Genomic DNA, 27,200 nt, shown 5'->3' with positions numbered 1-27,200 from the left:
CAAGCATATTTGTTCTGTACAAAATCCACCTACCCAGAAAGAACAACAACAACAAAAATACATCAGTATATAGAAAAAAAGTTATCAGCTTTAGGACTGCTCAGTTAATATTGCAGATGCCATCTTTTCACTCTAACTGTGCATAAAATTGAGGGCAGTGTGAGTACATACTCAAATTTAAATAATGTTCACACCACTTCCTAAGATTTGGGATGACTATTTTATTTCAAGAAATAACAACACTCAAAATGAGGCTAGCTTCTGTGGCAATGAATGTAACATGATTATATATCACATGTAAGGTAGTGCTTACCTTTTCCCATGGTGATACTTTCAGATTACTTGCATGGTGATATATAAGAGCATTAACAGAAATCTCTCTACTTCAGCTTTAGAAATCTTGTTGACATCTCTAATTTAAAATACTCATATCTTTGTTTAATTAACACCTGTTAATTTACAGGTTAATTAACTGGGAGAAGTGAAGTGAAAAAATTTCTGCCTAATTCTACTTAATATTCTATTTAAATTAAAATAGTTATATGCACACTCGCATATTGTCCTAATTTGATCTCCTTGTGTGTTTTCCAAACAAAGCATCCTATGTTTAAAAGAAAAGCATTCATTATTCGTCTGCAAGGATGAAATAGCTCTGTGGCTAAAGTGTGTAAAGAGAAAGGGAAGATGAAAAAAGAGATTTCACATAAAAGCAGACCTGTAAGGAAACCAAGCTAAGTCTGTCACTTCCACAGCATTGTGCTTTCAAATCTATGAAGTCTTTGTATTCTGGGGACCTGAGCAGGGGGAGGGGAAAGAGGGTATAAAACAAAGCTTTCGAGACAAAAGAGGAATTCACATTTTTATCTTCCAACTTCTAGAATGCATTTACTGGAGCCATTCATTCTGGCACTCACTAAAAGTGCTTTCTGTAGGTTTCCAGTTGCCTTGAAAGCTTTCAGGGTAGAACTGTTGTGTTAGTTTAACAATCATGTTGTGTTCCTAGTAATCGTGGTGTGTTCTCACTGGTAGAGTTTCAGAAGGCTGTATCTCGCTGGTTAGTTTGTCTGAAAATCCGGGAGATTGTTGCTTTATAAATTTAATTGCGTTGTGAATTCCCTCTTCTGAGTCTGATTCATTGGTTGGCTGAAATACAGTTCTGCCTCCCAGGGGGGTAAAATCTGGCAGTAAATATTCTGCCACCTGGAATGAAGTGCCTGGAGAGAAGCAGGGATGGTGAGAGCAGCTCTGAGGTGCTCAGAGGGGTCCGAAGGCCATTCCAGGTGGGAGCCCTGGTGTGAAGGGGCAGGAGCTCTGCCTGCATCTCAGCTGGTCTCCCGCGCAGTAGTGCGCTGTCAGAGGGTGCTGTGTTATGGGTTACTTTGAGGCTTGGGATGGGCATCTCCTTAGGTGTCATGGAGGTGTTCCTCTTATCTCACGGAAACAAAGCACATAATGAAATTCAGTGTTGTTAGGCGACAAGTTACAGTATTAGCATGTGGATGTTACGTGTTTCACGTTGTAATTGTTAATCTTATGTAATTAGGTGGAGAGTCCTTTCAGGATGCTGATCCCTGTCTAACAGCACGAAGCATTTTTTCTTCATGGTGGTGATCCAGATGGCTAGTTACAGATAACTAAAAGTATAGAAGAGCAAGTGAAATTAAATAAACGTTTGAAATTCAACTCTTACTGCAAGAAGGTTTAGTTAAGTAATTTTAAACACTGGCAGTTCAGTAGAGGGCCTGCTTGTTCTGTTGTATTATGAAATGGTGAAGAAGTTTTTCAGCTTAGAAAAGAAGAAGAAAACCTGAAAGGAAAGTACTTGAACATGTTTTTGAAACAAACAAACAACAACAAAGAACAATTCTAACTTCTGCCAAAAAACAAAACAAAACAAAAACAGAATAGAAATCACAAAGGTGCAGAAAGCTTTTTATCCTTCCTTAAAATAAAGGTATACCCACAAGGACTAAAAGTTCCACATAAGCCCTAAGGGATTTTTGTAGTTAGTGGCTTCTGCCATTATATTGTATCTATGATGTTTAACAATATTTTTGAGAGACTGAAGAAGGTTATTTGATTGAAAAAGCACCCCCCCCCAAAAAAAAAAAAACACCACACCACACTATCAAAACTAGATACTTTGAAAGGTGTTCAAATTCACAATAGTTGTGTAATTGAAACAGATGATACGGTTATTGTACACCTAAATATTTTAGTAAATTCTTTTAATTTGCTTATTTACCTTTAAGAGATTGTAGCATTGAGATAGGTAGCATTGTTTGCTACCTATCTCAATAGGTGCGTATGCATATATCTAAACAGTACAAAAGCAGGATAAATGTTAATTGTAAGTAGCATTTTTATTCATGTAATAAAACTACATAAACTAAAACTATATAACATTTGATAAAATACTTGTAAATTGATATGCAGCCTGTATTCTGCCCCTTAGGAAAATAAGCATACTCTATTAATCACTGTTAATATTTTATGGTATGCTGAAAACCAGTGACAGCTAAGATAATATATATTAACAATTGCACAGACATTTGTGGTCATTTTGTTTTTCATAAAGATACAGGGCACAAAAGACAACTTTGAGAGTTCCTTGGAAAAGTAGATCTGGGCTCAATGAGTTTTGCTTTTATTCCAACATAAACAAAGCTAGGTTGAAAGTATTCTTACTTTCTGACCACAATTGATATTCAGTACAGGCAAAGTATGCTGTTTCTACTGGTGGGACATCCCTGCACATATCAGTTTGTGTTAATCAAATTTATTCTCGACGGGGCAAGTCTCTTGGTGACAACTTTTATAAAATGTGCTTGTTGTGCTGCTAGATCACACAGCATCAGTTCCATAAAAATTGACATGTTTTCCTGTTTTTCTGTGAAAATAGGATATTCATGGGTATGGACTTGCATAGGATTGTTTTATATTGGTAGGGATCTTAAAAAACAAAACAAAATTATACAGCCTGACTAGAAAGGGCTTGCTAGAAAAGTCCAGAAGACTTTCCCTCACCGAATACATGGCTTTTTACCATGGACTGATAACTTTAAATAAATAGTCACCTTTAAATGAAAGAAGTCAAAGCAGATGCGTCTAAGCATGCATGTACATATATATGCATGTAAGCTACAACTTAACTCCAACAAATCTCCAGACTGGGACACCAGGACCAAAGGAGCCAAGGACACCCCAGTGTGTTGGCAGTTGTGCAGGGCATCTCCCTCGCGACCCTTTTAGGTGTGTTTCCTTTACTTCCTCTATGCTCTATCAGTTAATGATTCTGATGAAGAACTTAGCTGGAAATTTTAACATTTGGCTGACAGGGTCAACGGGCTTGCCTGCTTTTTTGTTTGTGCAGCGCTCCTAACGCCGTGCATTTGTTGCACCTCTAAATGCGCACGGTTAGCACAGAGGGCAGCCTCAGCAGTTTCACATTCAGCACAGCGCACAGCGCCGTGGATGTTGTGTGTGATAGCAGGCTTCCCCAGATTTACTCGCATGGCCAGTTGGTGCTGGCTGATAACGAACTGGGTGATTTACGCATGCTAAGGGCATGGTTAGAATGGACTTGTTGACATCTAAAAGCACAAAAGTGCACGCTGAGCCTCTGGAAACTGTAAAACCTTTTTCTTCGAGTGAATGCTTACTGTGCATTAGGGAGCTGACCTTAATGCCCCACAACATTTAATTTTTTCTTTTCTTCTAAATTCCCTGAAATACTCTTTTAAAACAAAAACCAGAAAAACTTCCCTGTGTTAAAACTATTACAACCCATGGCTTTATCTCATAAAGCTTATATTTCATTCTTTTCCGTACAAGTCAGAAACAGATTACTATATTAACACACGGGATTGGAAAACGACTATCACAACACACTCAAGCAAATACAGGGCATGTCTTCCATTAATGTTATGATTTTCTCCATAAAGAGAAAATTATTATAAAATATAATTTCTATTATTGCTGAAACTCCGTTTACCACATTGTGTAACTTACTGAAAAGATCATTGAACTTGCCTCCTAGAAAAAGTTCACTAAGATTTTAAAGTGGTTTATTAAATTCACAAATTCCCCATTTCTCCCTGCTGTCTTTTGTCCTGTACGATAAGTCACAATTTTCTAACTGTGCTTCTGTACTGAGAACTTGTGTTTTTCTAGTAAATTAATACTAATATTTTGATAATGTTTAAAACCTTTACCTTCTAGGTGAATTACTGGGTGTCCTGTATCGGAAAAGATATAAGGTTCCTTTGAACTCTCAAATACACTAAATTGAATTAAGCTTTCAGGAATGTTCCAGCTTATGAATTTAGCCAGTACGCATTATTATGTCTTTAACAGCAAAATAAAATATTTTGCATGTTTTACAGACCATTACACAGGAACTGTGTGTGTGGTATGTGGTAATGAAATCTCTTCTGTAGATAAGTTTAGAGGCTGCTGGTGCATTATGCTTGCAAGTGTCTGGCTTGAAAGCTTCTGCTCTAAGACAATTTTTCTGTGTTCATATTGCTTGCTTTCTTAACCCTCTTATTCCCAGGTAATAGTGTGCTATGGTGTAAACTGTGATCTGCAAAAATAGGTTAATATAATGATAAAGTAGAGGTTTTGCTGGTGCTGTGGTCACACGAGCTGTAGTGATTTGGAAGTGGGTTGTGGTAAGAACCATGAAATGCCCGGCCTACAGCAGGAAAGTTGTGTCATCAGCGCTCTGACTTCCAGGTGCAGAAGCGAAGTCACCAGAGCACACACATAGAGACATCTTGGCACAGACTGCTTGTCAGCAAGAGAGCTCCCGTTGTGCAGGGGTTGTTTCACTCTGGAGACAAGCTATGGGTTGCCAGCTTGTATCAAACGTGTGTGGACAAATGCAAATCTGCAGAAACAAGAAACATCGTGTTGCTAAAACTGTAAAGTACACCAGAATTAACATGGGCAAATGTGAGTTGCTTACAAAAAATGTGTTAGAATTGCCACAGGGTGGAATTATCACTTAGAAAGATCTCACTCCCACAACTCAGAAAGGTGTAAAGGTGCTGGAAAATGAGATTCTGCACTGCTCGCTGGAGATCATGTCTATTTTGACTTCATTATTACAGCTCTGAATATTGTTACTCTTTAATGCCATGTTGTCAAATCCATGGTCTTACTGGTGATGTGCTCGGTGCTCTAACCATATATTGAATGAGGTATTTTTTTTTATTCCCTTAAAAACTAATTTGACACACACAGTCCTTTCTTAAACTATAATTTTGCAAGCAGTCCCTCTTAAGTTACTTGATCTGCAAATATACCTGTGTATATCAGTACACATCCTCTTACACCATGCTTTTTTTTTTTTGAACTTGGAAGATGAACAATACCATTCCTTTGAATATTTCTGTAGGAGTGATTTGTTTACCTTATCTATATCCATTTTCTTCCGTCTTTGATGAACTATCAAATAATGTATTGTTCTTTCCAAGATAAAGAAATGTCTCATGTGAAGTTGAGTTATTGATTTGCTGCGTGTTGTCTGGAAATTAAAAGTAGTGAAGGAAGTGTTCCCAAACTGTCAGCTGGAAAGGCACATCCTAAGAGAAGCTTTGACTTTTGTGCACATTTGTGTGTGTGAGAGGGTGGAGAACCCTTACTGGTTTAAGCAACATTTCTGTTTGCATCAGCATATTCACAGTGCTCCTGCCATCTTCCAGCTCAGATGGATAGTGAGACTGGGAGCACTGACTGGTCCACTGGCTCTCTCTAAACCCGTGTATGATGGCAAATGCTTAATGTACAATGAATCTTTCTCCACTGCCACGAAGAAATACAAAAATGGAGAAGAAGGATGATTCCAATTTTCCTCTTGCAGTCCAGAGATAAGCCTTCAGAAGAGTTGGAGGAGTCAGAGGATTGATTTGTTGTGAAGGATAGTTAGAGGAGACAGCAAATCAATTTACTGAAGCGAGAAGCTTGTGGGAGGGTCTGCTAGGACCTCCGGCTGGGGAGGACTAAGTTAAACGATGCCCCAAGGTAAAGCGATGTAGATAAAGGCGGACATTTCTGAAATGAAAGGAATGAATTCAGAATGAAATGCAGATCTCAAAGCAGCAAAGAACCTCCTATTGTGCTTGAGAATTTAGGATAGAGGTAAATTAAAGAGGAAATTGTTGGCAGAAAATTGCTTGAAGAAATTTTAAGAGATACATTCATAAGGTTTCTTAAGGACTGAGAAAGAAAGAGAAAATAAAAATCAAATCCCAATATGCTTCTGGGAAAGAAATGCTACAATTTTTTTAGAGTAAACCTGATTTCTGATTGTGATACATTATTAAATTTTGTAATGAGATGAGTATTTAACATTTTACTTAAGCTGTGTAATTTCCATTGTAGTCATTTTAGCTTTTTATGATAAGATTCTTCCACACTAAATTTTGCTGAAACAAACTGTTTTTCCTAAAATGAATCATTCATGTTTTATGCTACAGTAGAATACTTCTCTACAGTCAGAGATAAATGTAAGAAAGTCTTTTAAATAGCAAAGTGGAAAAATGATTTCCACACTGTCTTTTTTCTCTAAATCTTGTATTTTGTAGTAGTTCATGCATACTATCAATGTCACCCACTAAACCAGGTCCCTAAGCACGAGGTCCAACCTTTCGTTGAACACCCCCAGGGACGGTAACGCCACCACCTCCAAGGGCAACCCATTCCAACCCCTGACTGCTCTTTCTGAGAAGAAATGTCTCCTAACTTCCAATCTAAACCTCCCCTAGTGCAACTTGAGGCCTTTCCCTCTAGTCCTATCACTGGTTACCTGTGAGAAGAGGCCGACCCCCAGCTCCCCACACCTTCCCTTCAGGCAGATGCAGAGAGCAATAAGGTCTCCCCTGAGCCTCCTCTTCTCCAGACTAAACAACCCCAGTGCCCTCAGCCGCTCCTCATAGGACTCGTGTTCCAGGCCCCTCACCATCTTTGTAGCCCTTCTCTGGATACCTTCCAGGGGCTCGATGTCCTTCTTGTACTGAGGGAAACTCTGAAATCCCAAATCTGTTTCTATTTTTTTCTGATTTTTTTTCTTTCTGTTTCTAATTTCTCTCTATTTCTTTCTTAGTCCTCAGTTCTGATAATCAGAGATTTATGAAGATGTACTTGTTTGTTGCCTTACAGATGTTTTCTGTAAGAAGGAATGCAACAAATACACGTGGCAAGTTAGAGTATGAAAGAATATGTGGCAGCTAGAATATGAAAGAAGGTGAATAAATTGTAATAGGAATTATATGACAAACTTCAAAATAACTCTATGGAAGAGAGAGCTTTGTTGATATTTTAATAATTTTATTACAGCTTAGCTAGTAATAATTAACTAATTGTGTAGCATTACAATATAGTATTTGGCTGAGATTTTCCCCTTACTTTATCTCTGTGTGTTCTCCTATTCTCCTAGGAGAAAATGTTACTAACTTAAGTTTTTTAACTGCAGGAATGGGACTGGCACTTCAGCTGGAAGTAAATGGATATTATATTACGATTTAACGTGACTTTCTTCCATCTTTTTGAGTAGATTAGAAATATGAAGCTTATTTTTTTTCCAGTTTTTAAATGGACTGTTTTGGGATGCTGAACAACACTGACACAAGCAGTAGTCCTTTTGCAGGTAATAATGCATAAATGGGTCTGCTGAGGATTTAATATATCTTTTGATGATCTGTCAGCACATAGCATTCTGTTACTTACACAAACTGAGTAATCACCATTCATGTGGCACAAACCCTTTGGCATTTTCATATCACTGTAGGAAGTATACGAAGCAGCAGTTACTGTTGACAAAAAAGGTAAATGCTGAACCATCATTCATAAGATCACTGATTATAAAGTACAAAAGCATAATCTGATTGGTGAAAGGAACTTTTTTTTTCTTTTTACAAATTTCCAAGGCTGAAACCAGTAAGTTCTCTAAAATTTAATCTGCTGAGCTATGTATTAATTTTAGTACTGTATTCTCATTTTGGTTTGTTTCTACCTTCTGTTATTTTTACATAACTTTCAATCAGTTGGAAACCTTGCCCGTATCTGACCGCAGGATTGTGCACTTAGCATGTATATATCATTGCAATAAAAGACAAAATCCAATATTGCTAGTTCATAAAGCTAAAGATAAAATATTGTACAGTTCTAGTACTCATTCACAGTGAAGGGAGGTTATGTAAAATTCCCCACGCAGAGGATTCAGGACAATGCAGGATTAGGTCTGTTTGTCTTAAGGTTTATATTTGTCATACATATTTAACATAGAAAAGTTTCGCTTTTTTTTTTGATCTTAAGTAGTCCAGAAGTCTTTGTCCATCCCTGTTGATGTGTCCTACCATCAGTTGTGTGATACACACTCATTTTGCTATGTATCGAAGCATCTGTGCTTGAGGGAACTTTTATGTATTTTTTTGTCTTTTATCGCTTTTGTTAATTGTTTTATCTGTGGTTTATAAATTTTCAGTGGATAAATTTTCTTAGTATAATCAGAGTATGTCTATAAAGGAGAAGAAATGTCTTTTAATTCCCTGTTTCAAAAGATTTATCTCTAGGTTTTTCAGTTCTTTAGTATCTTAATCTGCAATGTCTCTTAGCATCCAGTGACTGAGCAGCAGTAACATTTTTGTTCCTCTCATTTTCATTTTTATTCAAACGTATTGTTTGCTAAAGAAACAGAATTGGATGACTGTTTCAGCCTGTTCTCAGAATAAATTCCTTGGGCTGGCCAATGTAGGTCTTGCTGAGTGTGCTTGTGCCAGGCAGCCTTCTGCACCAGAAGGGAACATAGACATTTTGAAGAACATAAAAAGTTTATGATGTTTGCTTTCTGACTTCCACTTTACCAATATTGAAATGCAGTGTTTGTGCTCAACTATTTACGGAAGGAAAAGGAAGAAAAGTTGGCGCATTTGTATAGTCAGCCTGTATGTTCTTGCCTGGAAAATTCCATTTGGTTCAGCTGACGATTTTTACATGGCCTCTTCTTTCTTTCCTGCTGCTGTCTTTCAGATAAGTTTGGAGTAGTAAAGAAGAGAAAAATACTACTTTTACCTTGGACTGCCGAGGCTGCATATCTCTATATGTATAGATCATAACAGCTTTACATGCTTATTCTAATGGTGCTTTATCTTATGTTACAAGGGGACTGACAAGAATATTTAAATGTTTAGGGGAGCAGGTGATTTCCACTTCCCTATTTCAGAAAGAGGTAACTTAAATATCTTCTATTTGATCTTTTCTGTTGGTAATGTTTCAATTTACACAAAATATTAAGCTATACTTGCATTTACAAAATAAAATTGTCTGTAAAAATAAAGAATATTGACCCAGGACCTTTTTTGTTAGTTGATGTTTTGCTTTGTATTGTTTTGCTTTTATAGTAAGCCTTGGACTAATATTGCTCTTATAAAAGTCATTTGGAGTGAGTTCAGATCTTTCATTTCAATAGTATTACATGGGTTGCAGGAATCTGAATAACAAACAACATAACCCAGAAAGGTCTAAGGGCTGCTATCATGTAAATTGTGACAGTGTTTCTTATTACTTAGGATGTTGAATTTACACCGGCAAGTTTAGTGTAATAATCCTGAGATAACTGAATGTTTGCTCTAATACATAAATCATGTGTATTACAGAAGATCATAGAAGACTTGCACAACCTTTTAGAAAATTATCTCAATCTTTATAAGTGACATTATTCCTGGTCTGCTGCATATTGACAGAAAAATGCACTTTCTAATAAATTAATAAGTGGCCACTGTGTATGATTTCACTGCCATATATTATTTCGCTAAAAGTGTGCTTAGTGTAAGACAAATAGCGATTCAATGTGAATAGTTCAGAAATCCAGTGATGACAATTTGCTATGTTTTTGACATTGCTTTTCACATTCCAAATGCTTATTTGCAAATCTCTTCTATTAAGTAAGATATGCAAACCCCTCAACCTCTATCAGAATGATTCTCCAATTATTTTTATCTTAATAACTATTCCTAAAAGCTCAAATTATGTGTGGAATGCATCATCTGCAAGAATTAAAGCAAAACCCCTTAATAACCAGTCTGCCACTTAGTTTAGCATGTATAAAAACTCCGCGTAGTAGCTCTTTTGATATTTTCCTTAGTCCACTGTGATGTACTTTTTTTTTTTTTACTACAAAATAAACAATAAAGGAGGACAGTTTAACTGGGGTTAAATATCTGTACTTCTGTCAGCATGGTACCACAGCCTCAAAGGTGACATCCACAGCCAGGCAAAGTTTCTGATAAATTGTAGGTTCCCATCTTCCAGAGTGGCATAGCAGACAGATTTATGTAGGTCAGCAAGAGAAGTTATTACTGTTATTATTTATTATGTTTGGCTGAAAAAAAGGTTACAATTTCAGAATACTTTCTGTAGTAGAATTATTATTCCCTTGACAGCATTCTCTATTAGCACAGCTAAACGAATAATATAAAAGTAGGATTTTTCTTGTAACTTTAGAAGGGATTCCAGATGTAGGGTGAAGATAAGGTTCATACCTGTGGATACTAGTCTCACCATTGGAACAAGTAAATATGTATTTTCATGTTGCTTATGTTGATGGAAAGCCAGTGTGCATAGCTGTACAAGGAAAGGGAAGGAATTGCAGAGGCACTGATTTCTTTTGGTTAACAAGAATGTAATACAAGTTGAAATAGATTTTACTGTAATAATATTGACATTTCAAGCTCTATCCTGACCACAACTAAAGTAACAAAGGACAGAAGAATACAATTACATCTGTTTATGCTTGTAAAAACACCGGTATGTATTTTTCACAAGTTCTGTTGGTATAGCATGCAGACATTCTTGACTTAAGCAGGGTGATGAATCTACTTTGCATCTATCTGCTGTAGAGTAGATGGATGTATGCCTACCTATAATTATCTTTGCTGACTCCTACATGCATTTCCCTCTTCCTCCCTATTTTAAAAGTTACACTGTGTATATTCAATCTGAATTTTGTGCCACAGGTTAGGATACATGCTGAATAATTTACTCAGAGAATTGATAAGAGAAAAATTTATTTCCAAACACATTTTTTTTATCTCTTGAGAGATTATTTATTGTACAAGTACTTGTTCTGGACATTCTTTTGCCACCTGAAGAACAATCTGACTTTTAATTTTACTTTGTATACTAAGAACTACAATATGCACTAGAAAAATCAAACACACTTTATAAGACAAATAGTCACAACTGGGGATAAGGAATATAAATAGGATGACATCAAATGAAAAAAGCTGATGATCCAACAAGGCTTCTATAGATCATGTTGTTTTTAATGTCAGGAGAATTGCAGATTAGTCTTGCTATTCTTTATAAGTAAGCCTATTTATCAACTTTCAGGAAAAATCTAATTTAAGGTGGCACATTTTCCTTAGTTCTGCCACACTTCAAAGCTTAAAGTACACAAGTTTGTCAGCCATTCTCTCCTGGCTGTAATCAGCGTGTGAGATTCCCATTCAGGCCTTTCTTCATCAGCCAGGTCCTGGCTAGTCCTGGCTGCCTCTGATAATGTAATTTTAGTTTTCTTGATTAGTAAAGTTTAAAAAAAAAAAAAACTAAAACAAAAAAAAAACTAGGAAGTCTTAGCATTTAACACCTTTACCCAATTCAGACTTTATGTTGAAATAGAGAGAACAATTTAAACTGCAAATGTTCTCTATAAGAAGCTGGATTTCTGTAAAGTATAACTTAGTCACACCATCAAGAAAAAAGATGACAAACCCTAAGGAAACAAAAACATTTGGACAAGGTGGATACTGGCAGAGGTTATGTTGTATTTCCTGGATAATTTACAGAAAGAGAAACTATTTTTCTGAAGAGATATAGCAAGAAATGTGAATTTTAACAATTTTGGAGAAAATATGCAACAATATAAAAAATCATAGTTATGCTAGCATGTATTACATTTTTAACATGATGCTTTATAACTGAGTCACAAAATGGATTTGTATACATTTATATTCGTTCTTTAAAAGCTGAGTAGAGCTCAAGTAACTAAAGCAAGCTGTTTGATATTATGCTCTTTTTTATCCATTTCACTTGATGTAAGAATACCTTAGCATATAATGTCACATTAGTTTTATATATGTAAATACTTTCAAGTCAAAACATGTCGTGTGAGCATATTTTATCAGCTATTATCATTGACATATTTACATATACAATCTAAAAAAAAAGTTCCACGTTTATAAAAAAAAATTACAGTAATTTTGCTTCTTTAGGATTTTCTGAATTTGTGGGAATACATTTGTTCTTACAGTCAGAAGGAATTTAGCTATGCATTGACTAAGAAATTTTTATCATTTCTGAAATCAGGGAAACTTGTTTAAATATGTTAGCAACGATGTGCAAGATAAAACAGATGTGAAACAGTATCTGATTGCTGCTTAAATATAATAAAATCAGCTGAACAACAAAGTCATGAATAGCACATTATCGTAGATAAGAAATTTTCTTAGGCATTCCAGAATGCTGATGTTCTTACAGAGAGCTTTAGGATAAATCCATATAATTCCCCTGTGTGACATTTTGAAAAGCCCAGAGCTGTGAATATCACACCTGATTGCTTTTAAGTCTAAAGCTTTCATGTGCAGGAAATAATGTTTCAATTAAAAAGAGAGGGAAAGGGGAAGTCATTTGACATTACTATATTGCATTCAAAATCAAGTACAGAAAATGAAAAGGAGAGCTGCTGACTCAAATCAAACAGACTTATATATTTGTATCAGCTATTCAAAAGGTTTTTAGGTCAAAAGTGTAATGACATTACAATATCAGGTCTGTAAACCTGATGGTTTCAGTCTCTTGATTATTGAAATTTTGCTATCACTAGTTACCAAACACTTGTTTTTCTTCTCCATTTTTCCCACTTCAACTCTGTCATCATTTAGTGCCTACAGTCTGTAAATTCCCTCTGCTATAATTTGTAACAGTGCAATTGTGAAGATACTAAGATTACAAATACTGACAGCAGGTAGAAAGAATTTCTACCCATTACTAGACTGACATTGCTTTGTGCTTTTCCATGTGAAGTGTATTTGATTTACAATTAAAAGTATATACGTGCACTTGTAAGATTAGTGAGCATTTTAATTTTTAATACCACATACAGTATCTGACATTTCCCTGGGGATTCAGAGGGAATCCTTTCTCCTTGCACAAAGACAATAGGATGCATTTACCCTAAAATTGCCCTTGAAATAGATACTTTTTCTAGTACTGTTCGGAATAATTTCTCCCGAATGACCTCTCCTTTCCTGTATGATGTTTAATCATTAAATCTTGAAATACAGATTTGGCTTTTGCTTATGGATGGTTTTCTTTACAGAACCACTAAGAAAAGGATTTTGCCATGTGAAGATTCCTCATGTAGGAATTTGCTGGCAGTATAAAAAGCATTGTTCTTGTATGGATGACCTCCTTGCGCAGAATGATAGTTTTATCCTTCTCTACATCATTATGTTTGCTGTACAAAAATCCTGCTGTGCTACATCATAATAACATGTAATCTTCTTGCTCAGTTTAGCTGAGATTTAAGGAGCTGCTGTTCATGGAAGCAGTTTTCTAAAGTCTGATCTATAATTTACCAGAATCAACCAGGCAAAAGAGCAAGAGGCTTTATAAGAGGGATACAGCCCTTAAAACTCTTAAATGAAGATTAGTTTAAAGTTTTACAATCCGGTACAGAACCATCTGGCAAATCTCATGTCAGGCTTTGTTAAACCCCTGAGCTTTCCTAGGATGCTGTAGTCACTCATCCCCACCCCACAGCTGGCCCTTATCATCCATTTCCCTGTCTCCTACCAGACACCGGCTTTACTCAAAGATACATTGCAACAAAAGAAGGTAATGAGTAAGTGAGGGGCTGCTTTTTCTAAAGTAATAGTATAACAGCTCTAAATAATGGAGGCTGTGGGTGTGCAGCACCTCTGGAAATCATGCCCTTATAATTGCTGTCTGGCTGTATATGCACTAGGTGATTTATTACATCTTTGAAGAGGTAATTGCAAGATAAAAGCTGCCTGTTGGCAGAACCATTAGAGACTTGCTGGGTTAAATTGTGGCATTTGAGGCCAAGGAATCACTGGGAAGACATACAGCAACATCACAGGGCATTTTGATATTTTCAGAAAGGGAATCACAGTTGTTACAGCCAAAGCAATGTAGAAGTTGCATAAATGGTGATTCCAGGTGGCTGTTTGGCGTGGAAAGCCAATTGTTCTCGTTGTGCCTAAATCACATTTCAGAGATCTAGACTGTGGGTTCCCTGCTGATAGCTCCACAGAGGGTTTAATCTGTAGTTCTAAATTGTCTTTTTGTTCTTTGGCAAAAGGCAGACCTAATGTGTTTCTCAAACAGACAGCAAAAACATTCCCATATGAATCACTACTATCATATTGATTTCAGCTATCCTATGGCTTTCCCACATACTTCTATCTCGTACAGATTTATTTTCATATTTATCTAAAGCTTGGAAGTATGGAACAAAGGTTTTTTTTTTTTTTTCTAGCAGTATGTTCCATCAAATTAAATTTTTCACTTAAATTAACCCGTCTGATCACCTTTCACGTGAAGGATCACAGGAGGCTGAAGGAGGCGATTGCAGGAATCCAATTACCTGAAATCAACTCACAGGCAGGAACATGGCATTGTTAATGGAGATTATCTCCTTCTCAGGCTTATAGCATTTCTCTCTCTCAATGTGATGATAAAGATGTTCTCTCTGGACAATGAAATTAGTATACATGATTTCTTGATTATAATGTGGGACAGAAAAACACTAAATTCTGCAGTTCCTCTCTAAGAATTGTTGCTTTTGTCTGTTTACTTTAAACGTAACTGCAAAAGACAAAAGCAGCCCCAAACAAACATATGCAATCCCGACCAGACTTTGATAATGTAACAGTGCTAACACACTACTTACAAAATGTCTTTTGCTGTTTGTTTCCTAAATCTCACTTTAAGCAATAGAGTATTTCAGCTTGAAAGACAATTTCATAAAGCTCTTTTTTTTTTTCTTTCTTGTAAAGTGCCGGAGTGGAACACTTTGACTCAGACAATCTTAATGCTGCCATAGCAATTTTGTAAGGCACCAGAGAAAAATGCATCGTATTATCTTTGAATTTCAGTCTGCCTTTGCTTCTCACAGCAATCAATAACCATTAGTATTATTGGTGGTAGTATCTGTCTAGATAATTTTAGGGCTTTTCCAGAAATCAAAATACATAAAACAAAATTGTCATGTCATAACTTTTTCTTTACTTTTTAACTCTAATAAATCCAGCTTTTCTTTTAAGAAAAGCAAAAACCTGTCAATAGGGAAGTGGGATGAAAAGGAGCTGACTCCTAGCTGAACAAATCCAGTAGCTAGTACTGGAATAAAAAGTTTGAGGGCCAGAGCAAATTCCTTTCGTGGACTGGAAAAGTGATAGTCATTGAAAAATTAGTCATATCCATGGGTCAAGTTACTTTTTTTTCTTTTTTTTTTTTGTGATTATTTTAAAAGCTTCTTGTGAAGCTGATGCCAACCAATTGAACATAATTTATCTTCTTCCTAGCTAAAAGGGAAGAATTTTCCCATGGTTTCAGAGTGTGTATTTTGCACCAGAGGTGAGCCTGGTGGCTCGGGATTCCCGGCTGGAGAAGGTGAAGGGATGCAGCCGGCCTCCGGTGGTTCCCGCGTAGCAGGGCGCGGTTCCCACGCGCAGATGGACCTGGCAGCCTGCTCCCTTTGCTGCTTCTGCTGCGACGCGCTGTGGAGAGGGGCAGGCAGAAGGGAGAGCTCGGTGGGTGGCTGCCAGACAGGATCATGGGGAATGGGCCTCCTCCTTCCTCGGGCAGCTGTATCCCACCTCCCTGACCTAGGCAGGGGACTGGCGGGGCAGGGTCCAAGGCAGAGAGTGCTGGAACTGTGCCGTAGGGCAGAGGGAGCACAGGGCTGAGCCTGCTGGAGAAAATAGGTTGAGCAAATCAGCGGTGTCTTGTTTTGGCTCAACCTAACCTGTACGGACACTGGGAGCTGAATAGGGTAGGGGGAAGGTGCCATCAGAAGGGAGATCTCTGCCCATACAGTTGTAAAATGAGTTTGAGAAATCTCAGTTGCACAAGAGATTTCCCCCTCGTATTTCAGAATGGAGACCGCTAGTGTGGCAACTTAAAGATAAAAATGAAGCCTGACTTAAAATGATGACTTACATGACCTTTAGAATCAATTTTAAAATTTATTTTCTCTTGTAGATTTTGTATGTGTGGATAGTATCTGCCAGGCTGTCATAAGTAATTATATATTCCTTAACTTATTGTTCCTAATAAACAACAGAAAATTTTCATGATGAATTTCATTTTTGCCTCAAGAAAAGATTAATAATTAAATTGATCGAATGTTAAAGCTTTGTTTTGCTGTTACAAATAGATAGACAATTCCAAATATCAGCAAAATATGTTGTGCACAGTGTTTTTACTACCTGGCTATTACACTGGACTTTATTGATTGCTGACATAGTTGATCCGGATAACTTGTAGGTGGTCGTGTAGAAGATGACTGATGTGATTGGCCGTGTGATAACTCAATAAACTAAAATTTCTTTCTTACTGTCTCGGTGAAAATACCTGAAAACTGGACTTCCTGCAAATAGACAGGATTGCCTGGCCTTGGGGAATAGTTGATAGGAAAAGTGCATTTCTCGCTGGGCAAAAGGGATCCCTAAGATAGAGGAAACTTTTAAAGCCAGTGAGACCCTTGGTGTTTTTTTTTTGGTTGGTTGGTTTTTTTTTTTTTTTTTTTTCTTCTACTAGTGCCTATAGCAAGGCAGCTATGCAAGATGTCAAGTAATGATGTAGAACAAAATGAGTCTTTGTCTACTCAAGAGGATGGGGAAGGTGTTGAATGAATGGTGGGTACTGAATCAGTTGTCCAGATACGCCCTGTGCTTGTGGAATGGTAGCTGGCTGTAACAGAAATGACAGGTGTTTCATCAAAAATGAAAAGAACCTAATTTATTCTAGAAGTCATGCTTGCCTGCTAGAAAAAAAATCTAATCTGTGCATGTACAAGAGCTAAGGGAGCTTTAATGGCACTGCTGAAACCATAATGTAATATCCAGGTTGAAATCATTCCATCTTTATCTCGTTATGAGTACAATTTTCTTCTATGTGTGAAACTTAAATGTCAAATTGAGGAAGTAGAGGGAACATAAACAAAAGACTGTGGGCATATTCCTATTGTTTCTTTAGAGAAATAGTAGAAACTGCAGAAGGTTGTAGGAAGATGCTCCAAGCAAAATGGGGGGATAAAGGCTTCCAAAAGCTTCCCGCATTTAGTAAGAGCTTTTTTATCTGTGCTGGAAGGAAGACGCTCACAGGAGGATTGTCTGTCATTACCACATTCTTCCTCTTATAAAAGGGAAAAGAGAACTTGTGGATAAGCACTACTTACGTGATCCATGAAGGACGTGTGTGTCTCAGCGAGCTGTAAGTAGGCAGTGCGTAGACTGAAAGCACAGTTGCCAGAGGAGCGTGTAGTTCAGAACAGGTATTTGCACAATTTGAGTTTTGCAACATGCTGAGTTTGAAGCTGCAGCAGATGTGCTGCTTGTTAGCAGCCCAAGTGCTGGTTGGGAATTGTAAGCTACTTTGTGTATAGCCACAGCTCACATGGATGTCTTTTTTTTTGTCTTTTTTTTTTTTTTTTCAATGAAAAGTAGCAGTGCACAGAGAGTGCCTGGTTCTTTGTGGAAACCAGACTGGTATCGTGTTAGAGCCTTTAATTTCCTGAGCTTTCATTCCTTTAGTTCTGTAACAGCATTGTAAAAATGGAATGAGAGCTAGAAGGAAGATGTTTTACTGAATCCCCTGTTGTGATTCAGTACCTTGTGTGAAAAACCTCAATGGGCTGAGAGCAGTGACTGCTTGGTTGGTTTGGTTTGTTTGTTTTTGTTTGTTTGTGGACTTTCTTCCAGTGTTACAGGATGCAGGCTACAGACAGATGGGTAGTTGCTCCAGAATCTGCTTTATCTGTCACTCTTGCTGTGTTGCATACTTTCTGATGCTTGTCTTTGGAGGGATGAAAGGGCATACTTGGGTGCTGGGCAGTGGGAACAGTAGGAAGCAAATGAAGAGCACGAGGTGCTGGTCTGTAAGAAGCTCAGCATTAAGAGGTGATCAAGTCTTCATTAAGTTGTATCTAACTCTTAGAGCATTGTTTTAAAATATTACTCAAGAGTTTTGGGTATTGTCTCACCGAAGTGTACTTCAGCATCCTTTATGATCTCATTTTAGGGATGTGGTTTAGTGGGTGCTATTGGTGGTAGGGGGATGGTCGGACCAGATGATCTTGAAGGTCTTTTCCAAAGTTAATGATTCTGTGATTCATACACTTGCTTCTTGCTTTTCCTCTCTGCTCTAAAGTAAAACTAACTGGACAAATGTTCTATAAAAAAAAAAAAAAAAAAATGATGTGCAATTCCAAGAGAAACTATTTGTAAAGAAATACTCAGATTTTTAATGTCAGTTCCTGGCAGGTTATTCCATATGGAATTATTATGGTATCTTGGCACCACAATTGGTATGTTTAATAATTTTCAGTATGCGTTTGGGTCCCTTTTATGCTTGATTATTACATTTAAAGAAAGATTATAAGGTAGAATACATTTGCTTTTGAACATATGAAAAACACAACCTGCCCTTTCCAGATGCATTCATTTTAACTCTGTATAGCATTCACTAAATCTGTGGTTATTTCTTTTTTCTTTTGAAATGCACTTATTGTTCTATTTCACGAATGAATCATGTTCAGTTGCTACCCCAAAATACAACACAACAAAAATGGTAAAAATGATTGTCTGTAATCTATTATTACAGGCAATCGAACCTGCCAAAACAAAATTGCCATTTAATAAGGTGTGTTTTTTTTTGAAATGAGCCCTGTGAATGTTCCATGCTAACTGAAGTTGCCCACAAGTTCTGTATATTAAAAAAAATGTTTCCTTTTTAAGAGACCGCATTTTACTATATATGACAAAATCCACTGGCATATCTCTTCCTCTCTTTGTCAATCCTTGCAGTCTCCATGGGCATTTAGATAGCTCTCATGTGAGACCTGGATAAAATGCTATTTATATTGAATACTGTCAAAGGCCTTATCCAACGGCTAGCACGTTAGAGATGTATTTCTGGAGGAGGAAGATCCTGACACTTAAATAGTTTATTTCAGCACAAGACCTGTTCTGTGAACTTCATTGTTTCCATTTTATGACTGAAAGAAATTAGGCAGAAAGAAAATATAGGCGACTTGTTTGTATTTATGCAGCAGTGTGCAAAGTTCCTTCCCTGGGAAATTCATACAGAGAAAATTAAAAGGAGCTGACATACTGTTCAGTGCTTAGTCCCAGTGCTTACAAATCTCACATATTTATTACTGAAGCAGAGCAATTACATATATTAACAAGTATTTGCAGAATGCTTTGGTAATATTAAAAAATAAAAATAAAAATGGAAGTATGAAGGGTCAGCAAATCTAATTCTCTGAAGATCACTTTAATCTATTTGATTATATGGAGTTCTGCTTTATGGTGGTCAATCTTGAAAAAATTCCAACGTAGTGAAAAGCTGGAGAAAACAAGCTATTAACTGCGCGGTCTTCTGGGCTCCAGCTAGGAAGAGCATTAAGGAGAGGCAAGGGCTATCATCTGAAAATGTGATTTGTCTGTCCAAATAATGCAGACTTGAAATTATTCTTCTATGGGATTTCTTTTAATTCACCTACCTAAGTTTAATTCCACTTAAATAAGTGGATTTTAAAATTTCAGTGGAACAATTTAAATTCACTTATTTTAGTTAAGTCTCTGTCCTTCTCTCAGGGTGTGCATTCAACACAGCACAGCCTAGGGAGGAAATGGCAGAAAAACCAGAGCTGTGTTCTCTCTGAAATGTTGCTCCTGAACCTTGCTGTGTTGGCAGATGACTTCAGGCTTTTGTTTGAGGTTTTCCGTCTGCACTCACAGATGGAGGTGTGCACCCCCCACACCTGGAAAGTTAAAGCTGCTCTATGAAAATTAGGTTAATTGGCTGCAAAAATATCAGACCTACTCACAATGTATGCAGTCGTCAAATATTGTGATTATTTTGTATGAATTCTGTGCATGAGCGTTGTTTTATTCCCTCTAGAGAAATTAATGCTGATTGCTGATAGAGTAGTTGAACGTATAACCTAATACATACTTTTCTCTCCTAACAGCACACAAAAGAAATGGGAAGACCACAAACTCCTTTAAAAGAAGCAACACTGGAGCCTTGGACTCAGCCACAGGTAGGCTGGAACAACTTTTCTCATAATGCTTTTTTCTTCAGTGGTGGTTTCTGTATGTCTTAACAGAATCAATCTAAAGAAACATTGCAACAGGTAGCTTTGCAGTTCTTAACATCATATGCCAAAATGATTTATTTTGCTGTTAACTGTGTTAGTGTCCTTTTAATTAAACTTTCAGGATCTGATTTAGCTTTTGTTCTAGGGTACAAATGCCACAGCTGTATTTCCTTCCCTTTCTTAAAAGAAAGAAACTTCAGAGCTTAAAAGACAGCAAAACTTCACAAAACCAAACCACTTTCTGAATGGTGTGTCAAGAAAACTGTGAGCATCCTCTGAAGTTTGTGGAGTGCTATTTTGAAAGGAAGGTTTGAAAAATCAACCTATTAAATCATAACGATTTATCCAAAAAGAGAGCAATACCTAATCACACACACACACACAAAAATTAAGAAATTGGGAGATTAATATGCAACATATATGTTCCTTAACACAAAGTGGTTTGTATTCTTTGGCCTTGCATTTGTGTATTGAGCAAAACAGTTATAATCTGATGACATGCAGAAGTTCCGATCCACCCTTGCTGTTTGTTCCCTGTGTATCAGGGTACTGAACCGTGCATTGATGTGTGCCTTCTGAGCGGCTGGAAGGAAGGAAAGAGCCAGTTCGTAGTGTAGGTGATACTGGACGTTGCTGTTCCAAGGATAAGGGTTGGGACTGTACAAGAAGAGGAGCTGGAGCAGGGTGGAGGTGAAAAAAAGAGCTGGGAGGACAAACCTGGAGAATCAGTCTTCTTTTGCAAATTCTCAAGGGAAGATTGATGATGCTTTTTATGGATGTGGGGGCATGTTTCTTTCAGCAGCAAATCAGTAATTCATTTGGCACAGTGCCTCTTCCTGACACAAGAACCTACCTCTGTTTTCAAGGTTCACTTGTTGCTAAGGGTGGCAGTGAATCCATATCTGTAATGCCAAAGTTGAGAGTTTGCTGGCAAAGACGGAGAGAACCAGGCAAAGGTTACAACCCCTGATCTGTAACGATGGTGTTACTGAGTCTAGAGTAGGCTCTGCCATGTATTGTCAGTCTGTAAGAAATCTGACCAAACAAAAATTTTCCTGTTTAGTCTCTAGATTTAAAAACTAAATATGTGTGATCCTAGAGTTTAGGCTTGTTTTAGAGGCATGTTTACTCCAAAAGCACATGGCAAACACAGCACAGGGATTTTGAAATAGAAATGAAAAAAACACACATCTCTATTATTGCTAACTTTGTTCATGTTTTAATATTATTTTTTTTTTAATTAGTTGTGATTCTAACTGTGTAGGCTTTTGTAGTACAATCTGTACAGCCAATTACAATTTGCTAACATTGCTGGTAGTTCTTAAGAGGTAAGTTCTTCACTGCAGTTATACTTGCACGGTATTTATATCCATGCACCTCTTCATGCAGCCTGTGCCCGGCCTGTTTCCAGGTACTGCATGGCCCAAACTCCCAACGCCTCTATCCAGACAGTTTCTAATCACAATCATTAGGCGTGCATTGATCTGTGTCTGCAATCAATAATGTTTATGTACAGGACCACAGGAGCTTGCTATGGTCCATAGTTACTAATAGACAGTCACTCCTTGTATGCAGGCACACAACTATTGAGGCAAATGTTTTGTTAAGTCTGTTACTACTGAACAGCTAATGAATCATTGTGGAGGGATAGCAGGCCCCTCCTGTTTCCTTGCTTACGGCAAGTGTTGCAGGGAAGCAGAGAGTTTGGGCTTAGGGCCGGATTTCAGCTTGCTGGCAGACGGGAGCGAAGTTTGGCTTTTGACTTGCAAGAGGAGGAGTCGAAGCACCTCGATGTGGTGTTCGTAGTGTAGTGGGGCTCTGGTGCATGAATGGGGGTGATAGAGGTGATCTTTTGCAGCCAGTTTTCCTTCATGCTTTATGTGACTGCTGCCAGTCATGTTGTTAAAGAAACACTCTGTTGGACTCTCCCACTGCTGAAAAGAATCCTTGTTCATCCTTGTTCTTCCGTGTCACCTGATCACTTCCGAAAGCTGCATTTGCTCTATTTAATAGCTACCCAGATTAAAACACGTAAAACGCTTTTGTAATTTCTATTCATATTTTGAAAATTTTATTTTTTTTTAAATGCACACAAAGAAGCTAACACCCGTATGCCTTTTTGTTTCATGGAGAGAAGAAATGTAATCAACAAAATCAAAAACTGCTGGAGCCATTATTGTTGCACAAAATTAAATTAGTTGTTAATTCTTTCACGGATGTAATTCTGGCCCCTGCAAATCCCTCCTTAGATATTTTGTATAAAGTGAGTAAAAATTCATGGCATGGATAAAAGCTTTGTCTATTTTATGAGCAACAGGCAAATGATCCAAATGGTGCTCATAAAGCAAATGGTTCCCAGCTCTAAAAGGAGGAGGAATATATTTAAAAGCTGCTAGAATGAACCATGAGTAAAACCAACTCCTATTTACAAGATGGTGTTATTTACATGAAAGTTTTTTTGATTTTTATTTTTTTCCCCCGAGGGAAAGACTCTCTACTTTTGTCTACTTAATAATAACAATAAAAAATCATTACATTTTCTTGGGCTATTTACTGCATTTTCAGTGTTCAGAGTTGCTGTGGGATACGTTTTATCAACAGAGTGAGTGAAAGAAATAGCTGAGAGCACAGCTTCAGTGTTCAGGGCCAAACAGTCAGTGAAGCAGAAAGCACCACATCTGTCCCCTAATACCAGGAGGTGAGAAGCTGATACACATTAGTGGTTGGACAATTTCACACAAAGTCTGACGGAAACAAAAAGCAGCTCTTTCCGTGTGGAAGGAGGGAAGGCTGTATGTTTCATGCTCTATCACAGTTCTATTTTCCTTACAGGCTCAAGGTTTCATCTCAGAAGTAGCCAGTTAGCTGACAATTTTGAAACTGAACTGATCAATGGTAGAAAAAGTAAAGAACTATAGTGCTTTGACAGGCTAATTTATTTTTATTTTATTTTATTATTTTATTTTATTTTATTTTATTTTCTACTTCAAGATGCTTTTTCTTTGTTTGGCCATGATTTAATAAATTCCTAAAGCAACATGACTTTTCTAAAGTATGAATTCTTTTTCATGGCCATGCCTTTTAACTTGCAGTTTTCTGTATCTTTTTCAGTGCACTCAGTGCATGGAAACTGATGTTGCTGCCTGGAAAATAAAGTATGAGAGACTCATTCTGATAAATCTGGGACAAGGCCTTTGCAGATAAAGAATGTGTGCTAGTAGTTGCCCAAATAGACTTGTCATTGGTTTACAAGCTTTATTTAAATGCTAAGTAGCATGTATTCCTGTGGTTATATTTTTCTGCTTTGCCTGATTAAACAGTTAGCTGATAAACCCTGTCAAGGCTGTTCAGAGCTGCTGCAGTTAAGAATACCTATTTATAGCCTCGATGTTTATGGTCAGTTAGACATAAGGCAATTTATAATCAAACTAATCTGTGATTGTTTAAATTCGTGAAGATTGCTCATACTATTTTAAAATCCGAATTTTGTATGGTAACGCCATACAATTTACAATTTCTTACAATTTACTTAGATAAATCCAGTGAGAACACAGATTTACCAAAATAAGGGAAAAGAACAATGAGACAGTTACATTGCTTAAAACGGCAGCAGTGGCAAACAGTAAGTTTTGCCAGCATGGCAGACACAACAAAATCTCCGCTGTTCAGTTGTACTTTTGATTTAATCCTTTTTTGTTGTTGTTGTTGTTATTTCGAGACTCTTACATGACTATCTATTCTATATCTATCTAAAGTACTGTCTGTGAGTGATTCCTAGAGGTGTTTCACAGGGTACAGTGTGAGAAGGCGGTGTTATTAGTGCTGGAACTTTGTTTATTAATTCTAACTGCTCCAGGTGCTCTCACTCACTTAAGATAATGGCTAAAAAGCCAGGGTACTGTTGCATTAATTTTCCTGGCCTAAATGTAGCATAATTACCTTAATGAACACATTAATTTATCCTCTTCCCTCACACTCTTCTTCCTTCACAGTGCTGCCTAGTCCCAGTTGTCATAGGGAACCCTGACCACGAAGGTTTGTAGTTCTCCCAGGAGTTCTTAGTGGGGGATGAATATCCAGGGATTAAGATTTGTCCGTCTCATGTTGTGCACATCCACATGCAGCTTATAAATAAGCAACATCCAACATGGCTTTATTACCACCTGGTGTTTTACTACAGCAGTGAGTGTGACAAGCAGGAGCAGTAAGATACAGACTGAGTGAAACCATTTCTCTCTCAAAAGCAAAAGAGGAAAATTATTTTTTTTCTTCTTTGGCATCTCTGGTTTTGCTTTCTTTGTGTGCAGTGTACAGGGGTTTTTTTTTTTTTAAATGATTACTTTTGTGGAAAGGCAAAAACAGACTGAAATCTAATTACAAATGATAGAGCACAGTATTTTTCTGCTCAATTTTAAAGAATCGCTTTATAATCTTGGAACAGTGGATAACAACATCACTAATCCAATATTTTAACAGTAAATACGTTTGATGATGGGAATTGCTACACTAATCTTATATCCCTCCACAGTATAGTTAAGAAATCCACAGGGGTTTTACTAATCAGTTTTTGTAAAGTAAATCAAGTCATGTAATTCTCGTTCACTCTAAATGCTCTGCAACTGCGGGCAGAACTATGTGCATTATTTTTTGTTCTTTTCATCAGTTCTGTACCCTCATTTGCAGTCGAGCTCTCCCCTCCAATATGCAGGAAAGAGACTTTGGGAGAAAGAAGTCTCCAAGCACCCTCTGTAAGACAGAGCTTGCCTTATAGAGAAGGCAATTCACGTTGTCGCCCTGCCCTCTGAGTGGAAGGGAGCCCTGTGGTTGTCACGAGTCCACCTCCCTCACACCAGCAAAGAGCCTCCAATAGCTACGGTCTGACCACAGGTGCTACTACACCTCTCATACATGTTTCAGCTACTTAAACCCCAATTTTACTGACCCTAGAGTTTTTTGCAATATGACATGTATGACAGTTCTAAGAAACCATCAACAGTAAATCAAAAGATTTTTTTTTTCTTAGCTTTCTTAACCAATAGAGCATTTTACATTAGGAAGGAATATTAACACTCATGGTTAAATATTTGAAGAGAAGCAACTAAGCTATTCTGTGCATATTTTCTTCCCACAGTTCACAGGAACTGAATTATTCTCCATAAAGTCCCAGTGTGCTCTTTTTTTGCCTGGCTCACAGCTTCAGCTTGTAGGATTTGCAGTCAGTGGAAGTCAGAATGAAAGTAAAGCTTATTTCTGACTCAGTGTCTTCTGCTTAGATACAAATCATTCACCTAAATATATCTATACATTCTAGCCTTACCTTGGTAATATTTAGTGGTTTGAATCTCTGTGCTTAAAATAATCCCATTTTGTTTGATGCCTTAATAAATTTATACATGCCTCAAGTATATTTTTTATTTGAATGGAACTTCAATTTTAATCCTGAGTTCTGACACCAAAGACTTGGTAATTAAAACAAGAGAGAGAGAGAGAGAGAGATCAGTGCAGAAAGCGTTAGGCTTCTAAATGCAATTAGAATTGCCCACAGAAATATTCAAACTTTTTTTGAACACTCCAATCTTAAAACCTGATCCTTTGTCTCTTAAAATGGAGGCCTCACAAGCTAGAAGCTAACTGGAAGCACTTGGTTGTTTTGGTCTGATTTGAGTACCAACAAGAATGAGGTAGTATTTTATTCCAAATCTTGAGAGAAAAACATGCTAACTTTTGCACTTTGAAAATAATTATATACACTAATAAAAGTTTAATCTTGCTGGCATGAGCTGGTGCAGCTCCTGGCTGCCAAAAAAGCACAAACTTGACCTCTCACAGATTTCATTTCATTTTATCTGTGTTTCTAGGTTATGATGTGTACAGTTTTCCTGACATTCTACAGAAATAATGCATTCAGAAATCAGGCTATGGTTCTGAAAGGCAATTTAATAATTGGAAATGGACACTAACCGTTCCCTGTTTAGTGATCAGTTTCCATGATTGTTGCATTTAATATGGAATAGAAGAATAATAATATGACATATGTAAAGCATTATATAGATATATATTGTGGTTGAATTGGTCCACTGGGGCTATTCAGTTGCAAATTTGAAAAAGGTTAATTGTGGGTGAATTTATGAGTAAATATAAGTTGAATTATTTGAAGGTGTTTACCAAAAGTTAAAAATGCAATTATTTTCAGGATTATAAATGATCAGAATACTTCCTTAGTGCTTCTGATTTGTAAACTTTGTCTTTGCAAGATAGTCAGGAGGTTGTTGATAACAGTGGCTGCCTTTTAGCTGAAGTGCTACAAGAGTTGTTTATTGGGGAAAACTGGTTAAGATTTTTTTTAATGTATTTTTGAGAGCTAGTGAGAGTAGCATATCTTGGAAAAGAGAATGTAGGTACAGTTAGCTTTGAATTTTCTTGGAGTTCTGGAAAATGGAAAATATTTTTTTTGTGATTGATAACTAAAAATTAATAGTGTTCCTAAAAATGGTGCCTCAAAGCAGGATAGGCAATGTAAATATTGTGGAGCTTTGTATTTTATATATGTTGTTACAAATCGAAACCAAGAAGATGGGAAAACTACAATTGCATTTTGTTTTTCTCTGTGTGAAGCTTAATTTAGAGATGCATGCACGTATAGTCTTAAATATTCATAATCTAAACAAACACTTCTGTCATAGAGCAGTGCTGCTTAGATAACCTGCCCAACAATAATAATTATATTTTTAATTAATCTAGTAAGGTTTTGGTCGTTTGAAATGCCTTGTGTATATATATGCAT

General features: G+C 37.0%; 1 protein-coding gene across 11 annotated transcripts in view; it reads left to right on the top strand.

Annotated features, from left to right (window-relative positions):
* PCDH11X (protocadherin 11 X-linked) overlaps positions 1 to 27,200 on the top strand; it is a 490,061-nt gene that overhangs the window by 211,270 nt on the left and 251,591 nt on the right. For 10 of the 11 annotated variants that reach the window (XR_010834843.1, XM_048077757.2, XM_067005160.1 and 7 more), the window contains one exon: positions 20,288 to 20,359. Coding sequence is in view for 10 of the 11 variants with exons in the window: in XM_048077757.2 (XP_047933714.2) it covers positions 20,288 to 20,359 (72 nt within the window). In the remaining variant the exon portion in view is untranslated. Of the gene's footprint in view, positions 1 to 20,287; positions 20,360 to 23,527; positions 24,014 to 27,200 lie in introns of those variants that run through there. The other variant, XM_067005163.1, reaches the window with a different exon arrangement.

This window comes from Anser cygnoides, chromosome 13, assembly GCF_040182565.1.
Source record: "Anser cygnoides isolate HZ-2024a breed goose chromosome 13, Taihu_goose_T2T_genome, whole genome shotgun sequence".
NCBI lineage: Eukaryota > Metazoa > Chordata > Aves > Anseriformes > Anatidae > Anser > Anser cygnoides.
This window is presented reverse-complemented; position numbering and strand designations above follow the sequence as displayed.